At 36.4% G+C, this 18090-nt stretch overlaps 2 protein-coding genes across 3 annotated transcripts in view; one reads left to right on the top strand and one right to left on the bottom strand.

The window, feature by feature from the left end:
* LOC136828790 (putative neutral sphingomyelinase) overlaps window positions 1-15885 on the bottom strand; it is a 40720-nt gene extending 24835 nt beyond the window's left edge. For both annotated transcript variants that reach the window (XM_067087014.1, XM_067087015.1), the window contains exons 1-4: window positions 15739-15885; window positions 7189-7271; window positions 4283-4424; window positions 3842-4063 (exon numbers count right to left, since the gene is read on the bottom strand). In XM_067087014.1, the coding sequence (XP_066943115.1) occupies window positions 3842-4063; window positions 4283-4424; window positions 7189-7262 (438 nt within the window). In that variant the 5' untranslated portion in view covers window positions 7263-7271; window positions 15739-15885. The remainder of the gene's footprint in view (window positions 1-3841; window positions 4064-4282; window positions 4425-7188; window positions 7272-15738) is intronic.
* Window positions 11335-12765, top strand: LOC136829045 (uncharacterized). The gene is made up of 2 exons (XM_067087430.1): window positions 11335-12059; window positions 12567-12765. Exons 1-2 carry the CDS (start codon window positions 11335-11337, stop codon window positions 12763-12765), a joined length of 924 nt encoding a protein of 307 aa, XP_066943531.1.
* Window positions 15886-18090: the final 2205 nt, after the last annotated feature.

The following is an 18090-nucleotide window of genomic DNA, read 5'->3' as shown; positions in this document are numbered from 1 at the left end:
ATTACTCTAACCATTTGATATGCAACCCATTTGGGGAGACATGATCTGTAATCGTTTAAATTACTTTGGTCTTTTCCTGGTTTGGAGATGGGAGCAATTATGACATTTTGCCATTCTTCAGGGAATAAATGTCTGAGACACATATGACTATAAATCGTAAAATGTACAAATAAGTGCTCAATAAGCACACTGCTTATCTTAACACAATCCATATATGTACACATACATGCACACAAACGGTACTGAAAAATAAATGTATAACACTTCATTACTGTAAAGCATCTGGTAAATAAATGTCAATAAAAATTCTGTACCAAAGAAAGAGGAAGGAGCCCACAGAAGGTATGCAGTAGAACAGAATCGAATATAGAATTTAGCCCAAAGGCCAAGTGCTGGGACCTATGATGAGGTTATTCAGCACTGAAATGGATCTTGACAGTAAAAAATTTTCAAAGGTGTAACAGGAGGAAAACCACCCAGTTGCACAATGAATCAGTTGTTAGAAGGTGGAAAGTAAGATTGAAGAAAGGAATGAAAGGGGTTGCAGCTAAGGGCTGAAGAGACACTGCAGAGAACCTTAAGTAATGCCTATGGGACACTGCATGAGGTTCACTGATAGCACTACCCCCATACAGGGGAAGGTATGTAGTGTTTGATAACTTAAGCTAAAAAAGAAACAAAACTGTTTATGTTCTTTATTCATCACACTACAAATTTGTAGAACTGCAAGTGGCTGTCTTTGAAATGCAATGCAGTAAAACTCTGTATTGTACATATTTTTGAAAGCAATTCATCTTGCAAATATATTTCCTACACAAGCTGACTCTGGGGTATCATGTAGGTTTTATGTAGATCTTTTGTGACATAATGGATTTCAGTACTTATTGGGAGGGCAGATCCCAATTGTCCATAAAGGTAAGATGTCATTGTATACATGACAAACAGCATTTACTTGTTAGGGGAATGGTGGCATGCCCTGTTGCACCCACTGAAGAAAAATTCTATTATCTAAACTGGAAAGGTAATATATCACACAAATATTTTGCCCTGCACATTGTGCTGTGGCCTCACAATCACTTTCAGTCATCTTGGTCTGGATCAAAACCCAGTAACATACTGGCTGATATGTCAACATTAGGGAGAGGATTAAGGCCAGGTGAGTAGATTCCTTAAGTTCATGTCATTCACTAGACTTCTTTCATTAACCATATGAAGTTTTCTTCTCAACAGTCCTCCAATAAAGTCATGCAGAGCACAAGATTCAGTCCAGGAGACAATTTTCCTCTTCCTCTTCACAGAAAGAAAAATCTCATTGAAAACATTGTTCTTAGTAAAAATGAGCCTCCATCTTGCCAACTGATTTTAGGCACAATTTTTGTACATCACACATCAAATCTCAAAAAGGGAAAAGCTGATATGAGAACATTTATAAAATCATCAAAAATTCACCAAAACTCACTCTATAATAAAGCACAAATGCAAGCAGGTCATAAACTGCATATGCAGGAAGTCTACATACCTAGAGGGTGCATAGCATAATCATAAAACACTATAGTGCAAACCTTGGGACAAGCAGAAACGAGCAAAGTAACTATCAATATAAAAGAAGATGGTTCATCTCCAAGTGCAATCATCATTGATACCAAGAAGGTCCTTCCCCCAATATACACAGGGAATATGTTCCAAGACCCGCCGTGCAACCCCGAACCACGCATGATCACGAACCCCTTATGTAACAGAGCAATACAGTAAAACCCCCACATTCGCGGGAGATGCGTACCGCATCCCCCCATGAATAGCTAAAATCCGCAAATACTTAAACCCCTCTAAAAACACTTAGAACTGCCTATTTTGATAGTTTAAACAAAAAAAAAATTCTAAAAATGCTTATACCCGAGTATTTTAATAGTTTTATCACAAAAAGTGCATTTAGTCATGAAGATATGAAAATACAGTAATTAGTGAATATTTCTCAGTGAAAAATACTGCAAATGGGTGAATTTTCCACGAATAATGGGCAGATACATTCCACAGAGAAATCCGCGAATACGCGAGTCCGCAAATAATGAGACCGCAAATACAGGGGGTTTACTGTATACACAAGTCGATCATACTACCAACCTGTTTATGACCAAAGAAATCTCAATATACCTCATATAATGACAATTGTTGGTTATACAATAACCGTACTTACAGAATTTCTTATACAGAGCAGTACACGCAGTCCCCGGTTATTGGCAATCTGGTTTTTCAGTGCTTGTCTACCTACGAAAATCGGCAATTTTCGGCACCGATAAGTGCCGATTTCCGCTTATCAGCACCGATAATCGTATATTGGCGCCGATAACCAAAAATCAGCAATTTTCAGTTATCGGCGATTTTTGTTTATCGTCATGCCGTTGGAATGGAACCCCTGCCAATAACCGGGGACTGCCTGTATTAATAAGAAATATTTTTCACTAAACGTCAACGAATAGTTTATGATTTCAAATATACCCTACTATACAATGCATAGCACTGAATTCGCGCTAGTCTGGACAGGGAGCAATACTAGCATCGTTGTTTTTATTGTTTTTCATTGTTTTATGTAATTAAAATTATGACAAATCACCATGAAATAAAAAATGAGAAATGACAGGGAAGAGAGGGAAGATTCTCTCTCTCTCTCTCTCTCTCTCTCTCTCTCTCTCTCTCTCTCTCTCTCTCTCTCTCTCTCTCTCTCTCTCTCTCTCTCTCTCTCATGGTATACCACCTAATACTCAGAGTAGTGAAATAGAAATGCTGCAGCATCACCTGACACTTTGTTTTGATCATGTTTTTGCTTATGAACTATTAGTATGGACTGGGAGCAATGATCTAGCATTATAATTTGCATCCTTTTTTCAACATTTTATACAGTGAATTATGAAAAAACACCAAGAAGTATAGAAATGAAAAATGACAGAGGAGAGGAGGAAGGTGTGTGAGCGAGGTACAAATGTACGTAGTAGGAGAATTTCTTATCGCAGAATCAGAATGCTTCTCTCTCTCCTTATTATCTTCATGCTCATAACCCTACAACAAAAGAAAATGCATAGGCCGAGGTTAAGAATGCTAGAGGTCAATGGCTGGGAGTCAGTCAAGAAGGGAGAGATGGGAAGGGGGTTGATGTAGACAACGAGTATAATTGGATCACCTACATCCCTTCTTGACTCTCATTCCTACTTGTTGGGTTGCTTACTATGTCAGTACAATATCTGCTTTGTTTCATGAAAATCCTCAATAAATGTGGAACAATTTCAAGAAAAGATGAGTACTGAAGGGCTGTGATGAAGCAATAAAAAATGCAATACTGGACAAGGTTTTGTGAGGCACTGACCATTACTAATGAAGCTATGATGCTGCATCATGCTTAGGAACGAAGATAGGGAAGGGTTGCCGATAGTAATATTTTGAAGGACATTTTCAATAAAAGTTACTGCATTTTATCACAACATGCAACACCTCATACTAGCTCATATGTATCACTGGCCAAGCTAGAGGGGCGATGGAGTTAGAAAAACCTCCTTGGTATACAAAACTATGACATGTTTTACTGACATACTGGTAGACATATTCATGAATGAATTTTTTGCAGAATGTTGTCAGTTTCTTGGATTTTATTACCAGTTTGTTACCTTAAATGCTCATTTTCTCTGCAAATGACAGAGGAATATCAAAGCTCCTATGCAAACACATAATGACTTCGACAAAATCAGATCAATTATTCCTACCCTGATCTTTCTTGTCCTATTTTCTGAAACAAGAATGGTTATGCAAACAAAATATTTCCCAGGTAAGTAACATGACGAACAATGCTTACGTGAGTGTTAGCAAGGCAAAACGGAATTCCATGGCGAACTGTGCGGCAGAGAGCAACTCCTTTCCCACCCCACCAATCACCGTGGAGAATTTTGTGTGGGTAACCATTCAAAGAAAATCTTCTGTATCGGACATCAGTTATTTGAGTTTTGGAGAAAGTGCACAGTCCAGATCCAGAACCACCGCTCACAAAATACTCAGAAAAGGGCAATTTTTTGTTGACCTGAAAAGAAGTATGAATTACAGTTAACCCATTTACTTGTGACTTATATGCTCAATGTCTACCTATGTTTTTCGAGAAATACAGAAAGCAGATAAAGTAACAGCTGCAAAATTCAACCACAGTTGACTCTCTTTACAGAATAACTTAATCATATCTACTGTAGGTCGCTACACTAGAAATAATGTTGATGAATTCTGAAGCAGTACTGTATATCCATACCTTGCTTACAATGAATCTGTAATCTTCTAAGGACCACACCTCCTGCAGAAAAACAAAGTCATATTCCTCAGGACCTGCTATCAGTTGATTTGCTATGGCTTCCACTCTTGCCTTCCTGTCCTTGGAGACACCAGGTATCCCCCTTAAATGATAAAAAATATTCAGTAGAATCTTGCACCCTACTTACAAACAAGTTACGTTCCAGATAGCCGTTTGTACATTGAATTGTTTGTAGGTTGGTTAGTGTACTCTTCACACCTATTTAAGTACAGAATGATATAAAGTCAATACAGTACTGTACTGTATGTTTTTTCATCCTAAAACACAATTCACTGTACATACAGTACTGTACTTTATAGAATAGGTGCACAGAACAAAATTTGAACTTACAGGTGGCAAAGGGGGAGCGCTGTGAACACAATTTTAATTTGCGATCTTGTTTGTTTGTATCTTTGAATTTTTGTAAGTTGAATGTTCTTAAGTAGGTTGGTGTTTGTATACCATCATAGCAGATGTGATAACACAGTGTCTACCACCTTAAAGACTTTTATACTGTACAATACCGTAGAGGAGTTCGTGTAAATACATACTGTATAATAAAGTACACACTGATTGTAGTAAAAGAATGTCCTACTTCACAGCGTGTAAAATGTGCACTTCATTTTCTGTCTCTGACAGAACTTTCTTTGAAAAGATATTAACATTTTCAAAATACTGGTGAGCAATCTAATTCTTTTAAAAACTATATAACAGTCCCTTACTAATAATGCATTTAATACAGCAAATATCAAAATAGAAAATGAATTCCATACTGCATTTAAACATTCACAGGTCCAAAACAATAAATAGGTGAAAGTCATGGACAAAAAATTCATTTACATTTTACAAAACTAATAATCTATATTATATATACTTGTATAAGAGCTAATGCACAATATGTATTTAGCTTTTCATATGGGTGCTCTGACCATACATGAATTTACAGGTCTGGTGATGTATTTCCTGTACAGGTTTGTCTTCTACATAACAGAATAGAATACAGAATTTAGGCCAAAGGCCAAGTGCTAGGACCTATGAGGTCATTCAGCTCTGCAACGGATATTGACAGTAAAAAGGTTTGAAAGATGTAACAGGAGGCAAACCTTACAGCTGCAATATGAATCAATTGTTAGGAGAGGGTGGCAAGTAAGATGGAAGAAAGAGAACATGAATGGCAGTACAGTAAGAGAAATGACAGGGGTTGCAGCTAGGGGTCAAAGGGACACTGCAAAGAACCTTAAGTAATGCCTACGTGGCACCGCATAAGGTGTACTGATGGCACAACCCCCCTACGGGGTCTTCTTCATAAGCAATGTCAACATAATGAAGTACAGGTTGACCATCACTAATCCGGCATCATTGGGACCTAGAGGGTGCCGGATTAGCCATTTTGCCGTATTAGTCATTTATTAGGCTAGAATACACGAAACACAGTAGCTAAGCACCTCATCCTAGAATTAAAATATCCCATAAATCAGTATAAGTTGGTTAATAAAGAAAAGACAATTATCAAATACAGGTAGTGCTCGAGTTACGATAATTCAACTTATGATATTTCGAGTTTATGATGGGGTTAGCAATTAATACCGATACGAAAATATTTAGGAAATATTTTTAGATTTCACACAGGCGCAGGCAGCGAGAGAGACCAACTTCTTTTCCTCCATCTCTTTATTCCATCTGCTAGTTAAAAAAGTAAAAGAGAATGATAAAAGTATTGTTAGTAACGTTATACTCTTGCGTAAATGTGTACAGCCATAAACGAAAGAACGGGAAACTGTTGTTTTGCTAATAATCGTATCGGATAACAACTGTTGTGCTTGTATTTCAATCATCGTACGGTAATACACAATTACTATAGTTATGTTACAAATGACGTTAAGTACTGTACAATAGGACTGAAATATTTTTTACACTATACTCTTGTTCACTTTGGAGAAAAGATCGGCAGGGAAATATACTGCTACAGTAACTTTAAGCTGCAAGTTGTAGCTGAAGCTGAGAAAACAATATTCAAGCTGCTAATGACTATAAATTATCGTGCATCGGCAACATGGATGAAACTCGACCGTAAATAAAACTGGAGAGAATGTATTTTAATCAAAACTACCGGGCATGAAAGAATACAAATTACTACTGTTTTCACGCCAATAAAAGATAAATACGTAAAGCTCGTATTATGATGAAATCAAGAGAAAATAGCGAACAGAATCTTGATTTTTTTTTACTCAAAAAAAAAAAAACATGCCCCCAAAATGGCCAGCCGCGATTCCCGCAAACGTCATACATTAACGAAAAAATAACTAAATTAATTTCACAACGAGACCTATTTAAGTTATATTTCGACTTAAAAACACTTCGTATAATGAAAAATATCCTTGTCCCAAATAAATAAAGTATCCATATTCATTTATGCTAACTAGAAGCAAGAAAAGAGCTTTGAACTTGGTTAAATGCGGCGATATCGATTCCCAAAACAAAACATTGATTGCAATTTATAACACAAAAGCAATATGAGAATATACGCAATTGGAAACAATGTAGTAAAGCATAACTTTTTAAAAGATCCATGAAAAAGATGCACATTCGTTACGTTGATGTTTGTATAATACTGTTAATATGTGAATAGATTTCAGTATAATGTAGGCTAGGCTACCAGTTTGTTGATGCAGCACACTGCGCCACCAAATTGAAGCAGCCGGCGAGCGAGTTAGCGCAGCGACCCGGGAAATTTGAAAATTAGTGCGGAAACATTAGAAATTACTCTAGCCAAAATTTGTGCCGGATTACTCATTGTTCCGGACTACTGATTGCCGGATTAGTGATGGTCAACCTGTAATAAATACTTTGCAGGGTACAGTACTTACCATATATTGAGGGTTAGAACCTTAATCTCCACAGCCATGCTGTTGTCTTTCGGCACTATCTCAGGGATCGTCATCTGTTATCACTGTAAAATACGTACTGACATCAAATTTTTCTCGATAATTACTAAATTTTAAACATCATAACTCAGTCACTTTATCATCCTTCACAAACTTTAATCACAAGATCTAATGATGTAAAAAAACTTTAGGCCACATTATGCCTAGCATATTATGATACAGGCAGTCCCCGGTTATCGGCGATCCAGTTTTAACTGGATTTTCGGCGTTGATATGAGCCGATCTCCACTTAACAGCAGCGTTGATCCCTGGTTATCGGCACCAATAATATCCAGTTATCAGTGCCAATAGGCAGGGATTTCAGCGCTATTATCACCAATTTTTGGTTATTGGCGATTTTCAGTTATTGCCACGCCATCGGGAATCGAACCCCTGCCGATAACCAGGGACTGCCTGTACAGTAATTTACATTTCAAATACTGTAAGATTCTAAATTGTAGTCCATATTACAATTAAGACCATACATCTAATTTACTGTATAAGTAATACTGTACTCTGTTCTCCATACAGCGGATAAATTAATCAAATCTCCATATAAAACTACAGGTGTTTATGCTATGTGGTCCCAAACATCAAACTAAGAATGTTAAATATTTAGGAAACATTTCAAAATTACTGTGGCATAGCATCTATAGTGCATAAAGTAACTGCTGTAGTTTATACAGGACTTCACGTTTATTACAAGTTACCTCACAAGTGGCCTCCCAAAACAATTTCTTAAACATCATAAAACCTGATTAAGTAAATTTTGGCTATAGATGAGGTCACACCTTCAAGGTATGCAAAGCCACTAATAGCAAGATAGAGTTCCAAAGTCTTCCTATTTAACATAATTCTGAACACGGTATTGCATATTAACAAGGTGAGTGTTTTTCATGATATTTGGAAATTTCCATTATCCAGCAGGCCTTGGATGTATTAATCTGAATAAACAAGGGATTACTGTACAGCAGTTCTATCAGCTTCTTACAAGGGGAGGCACGCTAGAATCAACTCCAAAGCATGATGACTTGAGGGTAGACCACCCTCATTATAAGTTCTCTCATAGACAACTTGAACTTGTCTTCTAAGTTCTAGGAAATTATGCCACACAAAGTCTGATCAACTGCACCTCCTTAAATAACAAGCTTTTTGTTCTGCAAGGACAGTAAGCTTATATATGCAGCATTAAACCATGGCTTATCATTGCATTAAACCACGGCTTATCTTTGCATTAAACTATGGCTATCTTTAAGTTAAAACTTGAGGATTTTAGAAGGATTTTTTCCCCCAAATCCCTGTCCCCAGATAAAACCAGCAAGTACTTTCCATCTCTCTACTTTCCCTTCCTAAATCTAGTCTGCTGGGGCAAACCTCATACAGCACATTCCCTACAAGGATAGCCCTACAGCACGATTTTCACCTGCACATGGCAAAACAAGAGTAAGAATAGAATAGAATATAGAATTTAGGCCAAAGGCCAAGCGCTGGTGTCTATGAGGCCAGTCAGCACTGAAACTGAAATTGACAGTGAAAAGTTTTAAAAGGTGTAATAAGAGGAAAACCTCGCAGTTCCACTATGAATCAATTGTTTGGAGAGGGTGGAAAGTAAGAAGAGAGAGAGAGAGATTATGAATGGAGGTATGGTAATAGGAATGAAAGGGGTTGCAGCTAGGGGCCAAAGGGACACTGCAAAGATCCTTAAGTAATAGATACATTGCACCGCATGAGGTGCACTGACGGCACTAACCCGCTACCAGGCAAAACAAGAGCAAGTATATACCAGTCGTTACAGGTGATGTGAGCCGCCCACAAGGATGGTCACGTCTCTCGCAATGATGTTCATGTTTCTTCTCCATTTGGATAAGAAACAAGAATAAAAAATAATACAACTAAAAGGAAAATAAAACAGCAATTAATTGGAAATCAGCAAATATTCATTAAAACACTCCCCAAGCTCTCAACTACCAGGCAGGGGTAGAAGAGCACAGCACATCTGTTCTCTGTTACAACCAAAAGAAAAGTGAGCGTGACGGTTGTTGAGTGAGGGATACTCCCACGTTCACCCCCTATTAAATACTTTGTTACCAAATTCCAATGATCAATTATAGCTTATGCACCAAGGATATACCTATATAAAAGGCTCTGGTTTTTATTTCCCTTGGAACAGATAAACACTGGCTGAAAGACTCAATTACTATGAATGAGAAATGAATAAGAGTAAAAGTGTATAACCTACTGTGTACTTTCCAACCTCAAGGTAAGAAAGATGTTCTCTGTAATGTTAAGGGGGTAACAGGGGGTGTTCCCACTGCCAGTTAGGATCCAGCATGCACAGTTAGGTTGAGATGAATTTCTGTACTTTATTTTCATGATTTACGGTGATCTAGCTCAGGTTAGGATGGAGGGGGGGGGATTCAAGGGGGTTAAAGTACCCCTGGCCCAGTACATCATATTACAATATGCTAATGTATTCAACTCAATGACTTTTACGGCCCTCTATGTCAGGGTAAGTGGGGGACAGGGAAAAGCCAATGCCTAGGTGAGGAGTTAGTGCTCAAGGTATGTTAGGTTAGGACAGGGTAGGTTGAAACTATACTGTACTTGCCACATTTTCATTCTTTACAAAATTTTTGGTGACTGTAACTGTTGATACCAATGAACTTTCAGTAAGTCTACAGAAGACCTCTACACAGAGACATTGTTCATTAAGTTTTCTGACTGAACAACATAGGGTGAATATAATGCAGTGTAGGTGAGATAATTTAAGAAATTTAACAAGATAATTTGAGAAATTCAACAACCTTTGTGTTTTTACGGTCATCCCCTAGGAGCTAGTACTAAATACAGGGTGCAGTGTTTAGGGTAATTTTCTTAGAATTACCCATCTTTCAAATGGTTGTGTTGCGACTTTTGAATTTCCAGCCTTCGTGAAAAGGTGCATTAGGCTAAACTAAGTTTCTGGTGTTCCATAATTGTTCGGCATAGGTATGAGGGGAAAACAATAAAATGAGATGTCTACACCAATAATGATAGTTAGAAATGCATAAAACACAAGCTAAACAGTTGGAAAAATATATGATTCATGTAACTGGCTGGAAATTAAAGAAATTTAGTATTACCAATAAACTGACTTCATTATTGAAAACTTTAAAAATGGTATACATAGCCTAGGCTAGCTCTCGACATCCACAATGACTGAGTGTACTTAGCTACAGTATGCTTTCCATAATACCCTTCTGTATCCGCTGCAAATCTATTCCCAGTGTATAAGGTAACACTGAGCTACAAAAAGTTACCCTAACCACCAACCACACAAACCCCAGATGCTCCCCTACAAAGGCAGTATTTCTACACAGCAATCCACATGAATTATTACCGGAAGATTGGGTAAATTCGGACGCAGGGTGAGCTCGGACATTTTTTTAAAAAAATGTTATGGTAGAAGATATGTCATAAAAAACCAATGAATTAAAAATTGCTGGTTATGATCCTAATCCTATTACTTTCCTCTCTTTATTATGGCAATGTCTTTTCTTAATGTTAAGTTTATGTATGGAAAAAATATATTTGAACAGTATTAGATTTTTTTTTAAATTTTTTAATGTTGAAAAACTTCTCCTGTGAAAAACAACCCAAAGCATGTAGAATGAATTAGGAGGTGTCATTTTGTTAAAAAATAAGTAGATTGGACATGCATATCACGAATTTGCATCATCTGCATGTTAAGTATACTTAATTGGGCATTTAAATGATTCATAATTTTTTTAATTAAAAATGGTGCTGTGTTCGGACAGGTATAAAAGGTGGTTTGAGTTCGGACGGACAGGAGCAAATAGCTCTGAATACAGTAATTATTAATATGAACAAAATAAAATTGTTTAGTCTTATGGGAATTTTCTAATGAGTGATATATGGTAACATTTTTCTTTTATTTATTCATTTTTACAGATAGATATGCACATCTATGGTACTTCATTGAGTGTAAATCATTGTGAAATTTAAAGATGTCAAAATCACAAAAGACAGTAGAAAGTGGTACAAAATCACAAAAGACAATGAAAAGCGATAGTGGCAGAGGTTTCTTATATGAAAGTAAGGCCTGAGACAAAATTTCAGGAGGCGTGTGATGCCATTAGAAAGGGCGATCTCAGTGTGCGACAAGCAGCATTCCAGTATGGCTTCTCTAAGAGCACTCTACATGATGCTGTCACAAGAAAACACATAAAGAAATCTGGAGGACAAACTATATTAACAAATGAAGAAGAAGCCATCATAGTAGACCATTTACTTACTCTTTCACAGTGGGGCTTCCCTTTAGACATGTCTGACTTGCGTGTGCTAATCAAGATGTATCTACAGGTAGATAGGCGTGGTGTTACCATTAAAAGATTAAAGAATAATTTCCCTGGTTGTGATTGGGCATGTTCATTTTTGAAGCAGCGCATGAACCAGAACATTCAAGTGGCCGGAGCAAAGGTCACTCCCAGTATCATTCATTCATACTTTAGACATTTGGAAGCAACCATTGAAAATATACCTCCTGATAACCTCATCAATTATAATGAAACAAATCTGTCAGATGACCCTGGAAGGAAAAAAGTTATTATTCATAGAGGATGCAAATATCCTGAAAGGATAACGAATTCAACAAAGTCTTCAGTGTCACTAATGTTTGCTTGTACAGCATCTGGAAAAATACTTCCTCCATATGTAGTTTACAAAGCAAAGCACTTCTATGACTTGCGGACTGAAGGCGGACCTTCCAATACAAGATATAATCGTACTGATAGTGGGTGGTTTGACAGTACAACGTTTGAGGATTGGTTTTTCAAAGTAATCCTCCCTTATGCAAGATCAAAAGAAGGAAAAAAAAGTTATCATAGGTGACAATCTTGCAAGTCAAGTGAGTTTGGCTGTGTTGAGTGCTTGTGAGGATCACAATACAGTATTTCATTTGTTCTCCTCCCTCCAAATTCGACACACCTCACTCAACCCTTGGATGTGTCAGTATTTGGACCTATGAAGACACACTGGCAATCTCTATTAAGTGAATTCAAAGCAACTGCACTGGGTAGGAAATGTGCTGCCCTCCCTAAGACCGAATTCCCTAGGCAACTGGCTAAACTCATGGAGAAATTTCAGAAAAACCAAGCAAAAAATATACAAAGTGGGTTCTGAAAATGTGGGATATATCCCTTGAGTGCGGAAGAGGTAATGTCTTGTCTCCCAGAAGTAGACAGGATAAGTGCTATCAGTACTAGTGCAGGTACAGCTAATGAGCAATAAGATTCAGCAGGTCATGCAACTCCACTGCAAAGGCCCCCTCAAGCTGAACCCAACACCAGTGAGGCAAGTGGTGCCAGTACTAGTGCTAATTCAGAGGTGGTAACAGTACGTTCTGCTCTTGATGCAGCCTTGGTTAACATGCTTTCAAATTATAGGTATGGTCCTTCTACTTCAACATCTGCTCGTGGTAAAAAAAAAAGAAGCGGTCAGTTCCCCCTGGAAAAAGTGTGACACGTAAAAGACTTGGTCGGCATACCATCTCAAGTGACAGTAGTGATAGTGGCGATATTGATGATGTTATTTTGAATGAACCTGAACCTGAACCTAAACCTATAATACTCAAACGTAACAAAATAAAAAGTTGAACACTGGTATACAGCAGAGAAAACCAGTTCCATTAACCCTGGGATCAACTGCAAAACAAGATGGGATGACACGCAAGATGGATGAGAGAGAACTGACTGCATTAATAACTGATGGAGGAGACACTGAAATAATGCATGAAGATGAAGCAGATACAGATGTGATACTAGACGATGAAGCAGATACAGATGTGATACTAGAAGATGAAGCAGATACTGATGTGATACGAGAAGATGAGGGAGACATCTCTCAGGAGGACTTTGAAGGAACGGAGGCCCAAGGACGGAGTGGAGATAAAATCAAAACCAAAAACAGTGACAATAACAATAAGGAATTTTCAGCAGCAAGAGAAACCACAGGAAATGAAGAAGGCCAGAATCCTAAACTACATGAGTGGGTGGTAGTTCAGGTGTGTAGCAAATGCAAGAAACATTACTATATGTTGGTAATTACGGAGGTGATGCCGAATCTCATAGTCAGGTTTTTGCAACATGTCAAAGGGACAAAAAATGTCTTTGTTAATTCAAATATACCAGATGATGAAAGCTGTGAAATTGAAGAGAGAGATATTGTGATGTACGTAAATGAACCCAAATTAGATAATAGAGAACAAATGATATTTGATGTAGATGTCAATAACTGGCCAAAATAATGTATACTAGCACTCAGGAATATGTCTTTCTATAGTTTTTCTTTTTTTTGACAATGAAAATTGTCTGTGATAAGCAAGATGCCCTTGTTTTTTTTTTTTGTATTAGTATTGTAGATAGTGTATTTCAATGGCTGGTAGCTAAGCATTCAGGAATTTGTCTTTCCAAAGAGAATTATTTTTTATATCTAGGAATTTGTCTCCAAAAGATTTATTTTTTTATTTCTAACTTACTTGTCATATGCTGGTGATCTTTAACCTTTAATAAGCAAAACGCCTTTATTTTATTGTATTGGTGTTTTCTTTGATTTTCTTTCAGCATTGTCTGTAATAATGAAATCATTTCTTGTCATTAAGCATTAGAATAGTGTCAGGGTGTTTATTAGTTATATTAAATGGAGATTTAGTTAATTTGTTTTGCCAAAGAAATAAGGAACAAATCTGATAGTCTAGTATTATATTACTTTCATTTTTGAGCCATTTTTTGCTGATCTCATTGTCATGTTAAATAAAGTATCCACAAAGGAAGAAATATATTTTCTCATGTCAGTAATATCTCGAATGTTATGGCAATTTGGTCCAAATCAGCACCAAATTGCAGAGAATCTTTTTTTAAAACTTTAAAAGTGTCCAAATTCACAATAGCTGTGTCCGGAAAAAGGCCAGAGGCATCGATGATCCATCTACAGCATATTTTAATGACTGTCCGAACTCTCCCTGTATATGTCCGAACTCGCCCAAAATTTAAGTTAAATTCGGACACCAAATAATGTATTATTCACATAATAAAATTGCTTACAAATTTTTGTATGTTGTCATCTGAAAGTCTCATGGGCCAGCTATATATACAATACTTAACATCTGCTCTAGATAAAAAAACAAGAGTTAGGTATAAGAAAAACCTGAAAAAGCGTCCGAACTCGCCCAATCTTACAGTATCTTGGAAATTGACTTTTCCTATACTTTTAGTGTTGCTGATGAAGTAGGTGGTGTTGTTTATTGTCAGTCAACTATTATTAACATACAACTCTACCCAACAATGTTGGGGACCATGCGGGAACTCGGGATTTTGGGTAGGGAAATAAACTGGGGAAAACCAGACCGCCAAGTTGTTGTGGAACAGTTTTGGTGCATTTGCAAGTCATGAAGGAGCCATATGTTCAAGAGGGAAATGGCTAAGGGAATCTACTATAAAAGGAACCATACTAACCTAACATACCTTAACCTAACCTAACCTAGTAGGCAGTGTTACTTAGCCAGAGCCAGACGCCCCAGTGAAGGAAATTCCATTTTTTACCAAAAGTTCGCCTATAAAACTGGGCATGCATGGTAGCATTCCAGGCTGGCCAGCATACAATAACATATCAGTTCTGAGGTTAATTACAATCAACTGACGAAAAATAACAGTAAATTCTTGATAAGCAACCAAAATACTATAGAAAAAGTCTATTTCCAAGGTAATACCCCATGCATTGGTGTTATGTAGTTCTACTGACTAAAACGAGCTTTAAATACTCTTTCTCCATTTAGCTACAGAATTTACTACAAAATACCTTTATGCATCTGCTACAAAACTACAAATCTAACCCAGAGTATACCATAACCCTGAGCTACAAAAAATGTTACCATAACCCCTAACCATATGAACCCCAGACCCTCCTCTATAAAAGACTATAAAACAAGCTTCAAATTCTCTCTATTTAGCTACAGAATTACATAATCCATTTCAAAACACCTGCTACAAAACTTCTCCTAGCTACAAAAAGCAACCGTACGAACCCCAGACCCTTCTCTACCTAAAGGCTAAAACAAGCTTCAAATAACTCCATTTTTCCCATTTAGCTACAAAATGTTCTCCAAAATGCCTTTCTATACCCGCTACAAAACTACAAATCTACTCCCAGTTACAAAAAAAAGAAAAGTTACCCAAAACCCCAACCGTACGAAGCCCAGACAGACCCTCCTCTAAAAAAGTCTAAAACAAGCTTCAAATACTCTCCATTTAGCTTCAGAATGCACTATACAATGCAATTCTGTACCCGCTACAAAACTACAAGTCTACTTCCAGTTACACATAAAAAAGAGGTACCCAAACCCCCAACCCTACGAAGCCCAGACAGACCCTCCTCTACAAAGGGCTAAAACGAGCTTCAAATAAACTCTATCTAGCTACAGAATGCACTTCAAAATACCTTTCTGTATCCGCTACAAAACTACAGCTACAGCTTCCGACCTCTGTCTCCTGCCAGCACCACCAGCCTTCTCTCAACATAGAATTGAAATACCTTCTTCCGCTTAACCACTTGACAGCTCTACTGAAGCTGTCAGTGTCCTTGACTATTTACGTTGGTCACTTTACACCTCCTGGGAATAGGTGACACTTTTCTGTAGGGAGTCTGTGGTTTTAATAAATTAATATTGCAGTATGTACATTAAAACTCATAAATTTCCGATAAATTTGCGTTTTTGAAAATTACTTATTATCATTATTATTTATTTTTTACGTTGGTAATTAGGAATTAGGAGACACTTGTACGTATGGAGTCTCCGATTTTACTAGATGAATTTTGCAATAATGTACATTAAAACTCATAAATTTCCGATCAATTTGCATTAATAAAAAAATATATCCTTATTATTTTCATGAAGGGAGTATCTGATTTTAGCAGGTTTATTATGCTATATTCACATTAACACATCAATTTTCAATAAATTTGCATTATTGAAAAATGTATCGTCATTATCATTGCTCATTTACGTTGGTCACTGTACACCCCGTGGGATTAGAAGACACTTTTTACAAGGAGCCTCTGTTTTAGTAGCTTTCTTACGCTATATTTACATTGAAACTCACCAATTTTAGATAGACTTACATTACAGAAAATCAATTTTTTGATAGATTTACATTTTGCGAAAAGATACCATTACTATTATTATTGCACCACCTGGGATTAGAGAACATTTTTTTTGTAAAGACTCTCATCGTTTAGTAGCTTTATTTTGCAATATTTACTTTAAAATCATGGTTTTTATAAACTTGCTTTAATAAAAAAAAATATATATTATAATTATTATTGTCTATTTACGTTAATCACTTTACACCTTGGGGATTGGTGGACACTTTTTTGTAAGGAGTCTCCAAGTTTTATTACGCAATATTTAAAGTAAAACTTATTAATTTTCGATAAATTTGCTTTATTAAAAAATATATTATCCTTATTGTTATGTCTCCAGTTAACATACAGCAACAGAAAGTTAATAAATAAAGGTGTTTCTACATATTCAAGCGATTGATAATGACATACTTTTAAAACGTAAAATAAGCTTATTATAAATGTTTTACTATTATAGGTAAGAATGAACTGTAAATGAAATATAGATAGCATACTCAATGTTAAAAACATTAGTTTTCCTGAAAACAGACTCTCTACTAAGGTTACAACTCTTATTCTACAGCGCTGAACTTAAAACATGCTAACGAAAGGACATACTCTTTGCATATGACAACATAGAGATCACAAATATTAAAAGAAGAAAAAAGAAGTGAATGAGTCATAGAAAATGATGTCTACATTGGTGTTGAATTTCAGAGCGCGATGCGACATAACCGCCAGCTGTTAAAGCTTTCTTAAAGCTGTTTTCGCGAGGGAAAACGCCATATTAAAGTATTTATAACGAGTATGATTCACTACGAGTGAGGGAAAGCATCATATTAATGTACTGTATATTACAACGGTTACGATTCACTTCGAGTGGGGAAAGCACCATATTAAAGTATTTACAACGATAATTTTCACTTCTAGTAAGGGAAAGCGTGATTCACTATGAGTGAGGAAAAGCACCACGATTTACTACAAGTAATTCTCGCCTGCAAAACTGTGAATATGAGAAGAATTTTAGGTACAATGCAGTAATTCACGCCCTACACAACACGAAACGGACTCGCCTACACAGTGAAATTTAAAATGCAGTAATTCACGAGCTGCACATCGCATAAGTAGGAGTAATCAAGAAAATATTCAACGCCTCATCAAATGAAACCCGATAGTCGGTCTCTAATATGAAGGCGTCTTTTCAGATACTCCATCTTGCAAATTAGTCAGTAATGAGGAACATTGATGAGATATCACGTAGCGATAGAATGCTTTCAGGCTTGTTTTACTTGGGTATTTTTTATTTATAGTTTCCGAATGCACACACACAAACACACACACACACACATATATATATATATATATATATATATATATATATATATATATATATATATATATATATATAGACACACAAACATATATATATATATATATATATATATATATATATATATATATATATATATATATATATATATATATATATATATATATATATATAGAGAGAGAGAGAGAGAGAGAGAGAGAGAGAGAGAGAGAGAGAGAGAGAGAGAGAGAGAGAGAATCTACTGGACACTTTTTACGAGATACGTTTGCAATTGTAATAACAACAATGCCCTCTTAACTTCTCGAATTCTTCACACTGTTTGGATCCAAGGATTTGTAGTG

This window comes from Macrobrachium rosenbergii, chromosome 43 (genome assembly GCF_040412425.1).
Source record: "Macrobrachium rosenbergii isolate ZJJX-2024 chromosome 43, ASM4041242v1, whole genome shotgun sequence".
NCBI classification, from domain to species: Eukaryota; Metazoa; Arthropoda; class Malacostraca; order Decapoda; family Palaemonidae; genus Macrobrachium; species Macrobrachium rosenbergii.
The sequence above is the reverse complement of the archived record's forward strand: the minus strand, read 5'-3'. Positions and strand labels throughout refer to the sequence as shown.